The 9,164-nt window shown below is 31.2% G+C and overlaps 1 protein-coding gene across 1 annotated transcript; it reads right to left on the reverse strand.

The window, feature by feature from the left end:
- Positions 1–497: 497 nt before the first annotated feature.
- LOC127710251 (progestin and adipoQ receptor family member 3-like) lies at positions 498–9,041 on the reverse strand. The gene is made up of 6 exons (XM_052216025.1): positions 8,656–9,041; positions 4,401–4,563; positions 3,428–3,580; positions 2,446–2,640; positions 1,539–1,629; positions 498–859 (listed from the first exon to the last, which is right to left on the reverse strand). The coding sequence occupies exons 1-6, from the start codon at positions 8,904–8,906 to the stop codon at positions 735–737; spliced, it is 978 nt and encodes a 325-aa protein (XP_052071985.1). The 5' UTR covers positions 8,907–9,041; the 3' UTR covers positions 498–734.
- Between the last annotated feature and the right edge of the window lie 123 nt (positions 9,042–9,164).

Consider the following 9,164-nt stretch of genomic DNA (forward strand, 5'->3'; position numbering starts at 1 on the left):
ATAGTCATCTACATTGCTTAAAAAAATATCATTCTACTCATAGTCATTTAGAATTGCTTAAAAAAAATAATAAAATTTGGGGCCAAATATTGACCTTTACTCCATTCTTCTTTGAAAAACAAAAATTGGTCCCTTCCTATTAAAACAAACCATTTAACTCTGCTAGTGCAATATGCATGCAATTTGATTCCACTTTGAACACATAATATTTGATGTATTAGAAAACAAGGTAAAACAACTGTGTAACAATTAGCACAGTAAAATATATGTTAGGGATCATATCAGTTTAAGATTAAGATGTTGATTTAGATTGAAATAGAACTGACAATAGGGATCACGAGAAGTTGCATATAATTTTTTAAAAAACTTTAATATCTCTATAGACTTAGCCTTAAATTTTAAATTAAAATATTTTATGTTTTCACTCAGCTATTAAATTGCGAACATATCCCCAGGATTCACCCTATTAGGTGATAGGGCAGACACACTTCATATGGGAAAAAAACATGGAAAGGTCTTGAAAATGGTTCAAGTATACTGAATCACATTCCCCATTTCCATTCTCAATTTTATGTCTTACTTTGTCATGTGTATCTACTAAAAAATGGAATGATTGTCAATTTAAAATGCAATAATTTGTACATTTTTCCCTGTGATTGCCAATGTATCATAACAAAATATTCATTAACAATAAATTAAATATAAATATTCATGTTTCCTAAGTGGGTCCATCATCATACACATGGGTGTGCCACCCTATACTTGAGGATTTCCTGTCCTGCATAATGCCAGAATACAAATGCACAAACAACAATTATATGCCACAATTGATGGCTTGATCCTATAAAGTCGAATACTCCTGAAAAAAATAAATAATGCATAGTTAAAAAGATATGCGTACTTGTCAAATTTCATTTAAGTGAAAATTATTCATTTTCTTACAGTAAAAATATTTTGACTTCAGTATTGAAGTAGCAACATCCTGATTTATTGTTAGTTGGATCTCCAGAAGGTTTTTTAGTTTGTGTGTGTGTGAAAAAATATCTTTACTTTTACTTTTATTAAGATGTATATAGTTGTAAGTTCTCTCACGTCTGAACAGTACAGAACCCCTTTACAGTTTTAAGGGGTCTTACATGTATACACTGTATTGCTATTTTTTCCGCCATCTCAGGACATCACAAAGGTTTCCTTAAAATTTTGACGTCACAAAAGAAAATGTCGGAGGCCACAAAAGAAAGATTAATGTATGACGTCAATAGTTCAAGTGTCACATATCACTAAGATCTATTGATTCTCGAGTGATAACCTTTTCTCTCAAAAATATCTGATGTTAACAGTTAAATGTTCTTTATCAGTATGTATTAAATATCAAAGAAAAGCATACAAATTAATTAAAAAACCAAATTATTTATCTATTGTTTAACCTCATAACTGCATTCTTATATTCGATTCAATCATCATTCCAGATGGTTTATTAAGATATCATGTGTATGCAAGAATACAATATATATTTGTTCTCAGAATTAAAAACTTACCAGGATAAAATCTTTCAGGAAATTTACTAAGATACAATACTAAAGCTATCATTCCAAGGATATATATAGTTGTAACCTTTGGCACAAATAACTGCAAATAGAAGCAAATAAATATAAATCATAAACAGTTCTACATAGAAACAAAAGTCACTTTATTCAAGTTATAACATGAGTAAAAAGAGACAAGTGAGATCTAACCCAATTAGATAAAAAAAAAAATACATGAAAGACATTTAAATGTCAACATGTCGTATACAACAATTGACAAGTGTTTACAAGATTCTTTTTAGATTCATGTCAATGTCCACATTTCCTCAAGTTTTGCCACTTTAACACTGAAAGAAAGAACTGAAGCTTAGCTATAGCATCAAGTCATGCATCCATTTCTTGGTTGATTCATCAGAAAAACTGCAAAGGCCACTAGGATACAAACAAAGGCATATGTGTATTTACAGTGAGTTATCATGAAAACAACTTTTAAATTACTTTCTGTTTTCAGTTTGTGATAAAATTGAGAATGGAAACGGGAAATGTGTCAAAGAGACAACAACCAGACCAAAGAACAGAAAACAGCCCAAGGCCACCAATGGGTCTTCAACACAGCAGAAAAATCCCACACCCTGAAGCAGGCTTAAGCTGGTACCTAAACAAAAATGTATACTAGTTCAGGGAAAATGGATGTCACCCACAACTCCGAAACATATAAATGAACCAAAATTAAAAAAACATACAAGACTAACAAAGGAGTACATAAGTTCAACATTTAATCTAAAAACATGATATTCTTAATTAAAACATGTACACTTATATCATTGTAATCTACATATCTAATAAGAACAAATCAATGTAAGATGCTGAACTAATATTAAGTCTTAACTATTGGATATATATCAAATCCTGTCTTTACCTGTACAATTTCTGCTGATGCACCATTTAACCAAATCCAGTGAATGGTAGGTATAATTCCATATCCTGCTAGTCCTATATAGATAGCAATTCTCCACTTGGACCATCGGTGACTAAAGTAATGTGGATGTAATTGTATAACCATCGTTGTTACTGTTAGTATTGTAATTGTTATTAAATAAATATCCCTCCATATCTGTAAGAAAGTTTGAAATGATTTTTGAAATTGTCATTGAAACATAACTATAACTTATATAAGCCACTTAAACTGGACAGGAATATATTTTTTTCCATAAACCTACTGATCAAACTGTTGTCTTTTACATTGTAGAAATGTCTATATTTTTTTACATGTAATTTTTTATTTATGATTATAACCCTAGTATATAGCAAGGCCAACATTAATTGTTATTTGTTTGAAGACATGAAAACTTTTATCAAATTTAATCATATTTTTTTATGAAAAACTGCAAGGAGTGTTCACTTGCTTCTTTGCATTTATATCATCTGTATATAGTAATTATATCTGAGATAAACACACATAGTCACACAGTATGTTAATATGCCTGTTTAGAATCAAGAACCTCATCAGAAGTTAATGTTTTTTAAGGTTTTTGTCCCTTCAATCATTTGGTGTTGAAAGTAGATTTTTTTTATAGTTTCTGTTAAAATCATGTACTCAATTTGTCCAGACTGACTAAGACTCAAAAAGGATTTGTGTGATTGTGTTGTGGAGTTGAAACTCATTAATGAGCACCCTGTTTGACAGTGTGTTAATCTTATATATATGTAGTTTTATCTACTATAGAGTTATTGCAAAGGATATCAATAAAAAACCTTTTAAACTATGAAATATACTATTACAAAACTCAATGGTCAAAGAATAATAAACTGTACATTTTAAAAACTCTGCAAATAAATACATACAATATAATAAAACATGGCAAAAAAGATGAAAAATACATCTTATCCAAATTACTCACTGATAAACAATAAAAAGCATAATGTACTGCTGGTAGGTAGCAACCAATGACTCCTATAGATATTCCTGCTAAATCTACTGCTAACCATCGCTTACTAGCCTTCGCTGAGTGACAGGCAAACATGTGAAACCCTGCAGAACATAACATACAAAACTGCAAAAAAAAAAAGAAAACAGTGGATTAAAATTTCTTATTAGATAATACATAAAAAGGATAGCACTATTCTAACATTAGTTACAAAAACATATTGATCAATACAAGAGACCATTTGTTCCAACAATACCTAGGCAACAACTCAGAAAGATAGGTAAAAAACAAACGCAAACAATGAAAAACACATGGTACAGATAACCTGACTTGGTCTAGTCCTAAAATATGGTAGGGTTATACCAGCTGGCAGTGTCCCCCCCCCCCCCCCTGGGCTTTATAGCATCATGAAATGTGAAGCTATACTGCTTAAATGTGATGCTATGGTTTCTTAAAAAAGATGCTATTACAAAATTTACTTTACCAGGGTGTTGTATGAAATTTGAGTGAGGAAAGAAGTTCCTCCCATGAATGAATCTGACCACAAGGAAAATCGTGCAATTAACAGAGATAGTGACATTAAATCAAATAAAACCAAACAATATAAACTTCAAACATATAAACTTGCTTTTTATTTTGTTTAATGCTATGAATATTTGATATTTAAAACAATATTTTTGTAAATTTTTCCATATGTAGCCACCAAATCATCATGATCATTATAACTATTGAAAATAAGAAACAGTCTTAAATCAAACATGATTTTTGACCCAGATTTTTATTTAGCAGATAAGAATACCGGGTAGTTATAATAATTCTTTTTCAAAATTCTTCAAGTTCATGTCCAAAGGCAGAAAGTATGCAATAAAGAAAAATAACTATTTAGGGAGGAAATTTGTATATGACATTATAGTTCTTAGCTATAGGAGGATATAAATCTGCTTACCTGATAACATATAAGTCCTAATGACACCATAACATGGTCTGTGTAAGATCCACTAAATCTTGGTATATAGATTATGTTGTCATGTAACAATAAGTACAGAAATATGAAAAATCCACCTAAATGTGACCAAACATTTACTGTCTCATTATTCCATCTAAAAATGCTGCAATAAAACAAAATATACTTTTTACTATATATCAATTTGACATTTACATTTTTTTCATGTTTTTAGACACTAGTTACCTCATTGACACTTTAAAAACAGAAATACTTTCCTCGTGGGAGATGTAATAATTCATCATTGGGAATTCATACATTTGTAATTTACCTTGCAGAAACAATCACAAAAGAAATACACTGGTTTATTGATTGCTGTTTAACTTCTAGTAGCATATATAACAGATGATTAAGGCTGATAAAATGTGCAATATGAATATATAAATACCATACTTTGTACTAGACTCGTGCATGATACATTTTTTGTACCTCTAAGTCATATTTTCAAAATGCAAGCTCACAAAGTAACAGACAGTGGGAAGTCATGCCATCTTACCTGATCCATTATTCTAAGTCAATTATGTATTTTTACTCCTAAAGTAGGGATTTCATTAACCATTTGGCCTCGCCATAGACATGCATGTATCTTGTCAGCAAACCTCGATAGGAACATATTTCTCTTGACAATGAAAGTTTTTCAAACAAACTCAAGAATAATAAAAAATTTACTTCTTAAATAATTATTAAAACATATTTTCTAGGATCATTTTAATCATACAAACATTGATATAACGCAATGACATAATGACAGATATGATGACAGAAAATGCAGTATAAACAGGTTGTCTGAATTTCTATGCACAATGTAAAGATTAATACCGCAAATGACACCTGTGAATTTTTATGTCTAAATATTTTGGTTATATAACCTTAATTATGATCCTGTAGATCTTTTAAAAACTTATTGAAATCCCTGAAAATAATAAGAGTTTGGCAGAAAAGCTGAAATTACAAACTTTTAATTGTGTCCTTTGGTCTCTGGTGTATAATAGACTCATTGGCAATAATAACACATATCCTTATTCAAATATTTAAAGTGTTTAGTTTGATCCAACCAAAGACTGAACTTATGACATCTTACATTTAAGGTGAGCATGTTACTCAGAGACAACCAATGCAAGTCTCCTGAAATTCTGATTTCACCAGATGTGCCTGTTCAAAACAAAAGCTTTAGCAGTTGTTCATATGGTTTGGCTGTGACAATCTTAGTACTCGGATTGCAGAATCTATTAAACATGCGCAACAATCCGGTGTCAAGAATGACACCTACAGATAGCAAAATATTCCAACAGACATCAAACAATTTCGACAGTAATTACATTGGTTTCATGTCGATCCGGCCCCACGTCGATCCGGCCCAAGTCGATCCGTCCCACGTCGATCCGGCCCAACGTCGATCCGGCCCATATTTAAAGTCGATCCGGCCCCAATAAAAAAATATATTTATAAGGAATAAAAATAAAGATATATATTAATTGTAATTCATAATTATGTTTATGAATTTTATTATAATGTAAAAGGTGTACGGTAAAAAAAAATGGCCTTTGACAAATATTTTCTTTAGATGAGTATTAAACAAGTAGGTTGATTATGTTTTCATTACAAGTTTTCAAGATTATTGGGTATAATTATAATAAAAACGTATATAACAGAATTTAGTACAATCAACAGACATCAACATTAATCAGCAGTAATTAGCATTTTCTTTCAATTGACTGTGATCTTAACAAGTCTTTCATCCTGTGTAATAACAAATAGTTACATACACAACGGTACAAGCCGATCCCCAAGCTGATACATACAAACTTTGTTTTTGTTTTAAGTTCTTAAAACTTCTCAAATTGAGAAATGTTGTTTGATTTGCCGAATCCCTTCTATAAAATAGGAGACAGAATGCGTTTGCTTTTAATATCACAATGATGTGGAAGGTATTTAATTTTTTATATATTATTTACAAAAAAGTAGAGTTGGTATTTTTGCCGATGAGACAAATATTCAACCGAATTAAATGAAGAGCATGGAAGTAAGCAATTATTGAACTTCTTACAGTCTGATAAATACTACAATTAAATAAATGATATGAAACTGTTATTAAATATTGTCATCTGCTATATTGATTCTTTTCTGTAATATGTACTCAACATTTGCTTTTAATTTTTAACAGGTTGGCATCGTAGGTTCAACGGGAAAGCAAATGGAAACAAGCTCCACTTCTACAAGATGGTTCCAGCGCTCATCAAGGAAGCCAAGACTGTTTCTAGACAAGTGCGTCTGGTAGATGAACAGAGTCTTGCCCGTTGGCAACGCACCAAGTATCAACAGTCACAGGGACGCCTGTCTTCACTATGGGAGCAACTTCAAGATGGTACCATCACCACCTCCTTCTTCCTTCGTGCCGTCGGACACATGTACGACATTCCTGTGTCAGACCCAGAACCAGAAGAAGACACTGACAACGACTGATTTAATTAACACTGAGTGAACTGTATGGCTTGTATTATGTTAGTTCAAATGTGGCTACAATCTATATGTTTATATAACATTTATTTATTGAATGCTTAACGAGTATTCTTTATGTTTAGAATAATATAGTGCGTTTGTTCTTGGTGAGCTAATCAAATTGAACCATTATAGTGCTGTACTGCGTATGATAGTAACTGTATATGTTATTGTAGTGGTACAAGTGTGACCCCTTTTATATTATGTAAGCGACAGTGTAACTGTTAGTGTAAATGATTTAAAAGTTATATATATTTATGTGAGTGTCAGAGATAGTGTGTTTGTTAGTGTGTATGAATTTATTGTTATATTATAGTAGTGCTGATATTATATTTTAGAGAGTGAAAATGTGCATTCAGTGTAATTATTTTGTTATTATCTTGCAATAAAGAATAATGGATACTCATATAACTTGTTTTTTTTTATCTACACAGAACTATTCAAAATATTGTCAACTTTAAAAAAATATATTAACTATATTCGATATTACAAAAAAACAACATGTGTTATAGAAGCCTCTGATGTTACCTGAAAAAAAATACAATTAATTATTATAACACATAACACCAAAAAAAAGATCAAACTATAAAGACCTTGCTGATTACGTAACTTTAATCAACCAGGATTTGATTGAATTAAGTGATTACGAGTGGCATTACCTTAGTTCACAATCATCAGACAATTGTTGAATAAACAAACCAATTATTGATTAATGATTTGATTAAACAAGTCATTATATGATGAGTTAAATTTTATAGGTCCCATTGGACTGTAAATATTTATTTAGCTATTCTGTGTGTGAATTAAATAAAATAAAAATCGCCATGACATTCAAAGTTATCATGGAAAATAACTTCATATTAATACATGTATGTTGAAGCTGCTATACAAACAGACACAATCACACTCAGTTTCGTATCGATTTAAAATAATTCTTTGACTGGTACACCAATACTTCACTTACCTGTTGTCATCCATCATCGATACTTTTTGCAAAATCAATTTATACTGTTAAAAATCCTCCAAAGTCAATATAGTTTATTCATATTTTATTAAGGGGCCGGATCGACTTTGGGCCGGATCGACTTGGGACGGATCGACTTTGGGCCGGATCGACTTGGGGCCGGATCGGTTTGGGGACGGAACGACCGGATACCATTACATTTAAGTACTGTTGGAATTCATTTTTTTTTCTGTCATGTGGTTTTGATGTTTATCAATGAGTAATCAGTTCAAATTGTTATTATCAATGAGCAATCAGTTCAAATTGTTCCTAAAAACATCCCAAATTGGACCAGTAAACTTATTGACATCCCTGAAAATAATAAGAGTTTGGCAGAAAAGCTGAAATTACAAACTTTTAATTGTGTCCTTTGGTCTCTGGTGTATAGTAGACTCATTGGCAATAATAACACATATCCTTATTCAAATATTTAAAGTGTTTTTAAGCAAGACCTGGGATCAGTATATCAATATATATGTTCCTGGCGAGACTTACATTACAAGAGAGACAATCCAGTGTCAACAGCGACACCTACAGAATACAGTAATTTATTTTATTAACAAACAATTTTTTTTATTTTCCAATCACAGTGCCCAGAAAATGCCACAATGAGCAGAATAATTAAAATCATAATTTTGATTTGATTGATATTCAATGTTAAAGTAAATAAAATATGTAATCTAAAAAAAGTCTGACCTTTTCAAACATAAATTAAATGGTAGAGAAACCCTGTATCCGCTGACAACATAAGGATTCCCCTGTAAAAAGTCTGGTATTTCACTGTATTTATACAAAGGTATTTCTCTCTCTGTTGCATCACAGAGCCCAGAGCTGCAAGCTTCATGAAAATCTGTGTCGATTTCGACATCCAAAACTGAATACGAATTGGAGGTGTGTATTGTTTGTCTGTTTTTTATGTTTTCAAAGTTTCCAAGTCGTCCCATCATTACTGGTTTGAACTCTATAATGCAAGGAAAATTAAATAAATGTCGCTTTTCGAAGCAGACACCTGCATTTACAGGAACAGACTCACAGATCTCCAAAAATAAAACAAACCAGACTATTTCCGTTACTATGCACTATTTACGTCTCCCAAATTAAAGACTTTTTTGGGTAGTCTAATAACCAAAAATAACAAAAATATACCGAAATGAACAATAACGTACCGAAATGGACAAAACTATACCAACACAATGGAATACGTT

This window comes from Mytilus californianus, unplaced genomic scaffold (genome assembly GCF_021869535.1).
Source record: "Mytilus californianus isolate M0D057914Y unplaced genomic scaffold, xbMytCali1.0.p SCAF_7, whole genome shotgun sequence".
In the NCBI taxonomy this organism is placed as follows: Eukaryota; Metazoa; Mollusca; class Bivalvia; order Mytilida; family Mytilidae; genus Mytilus; species Mytilus californianus.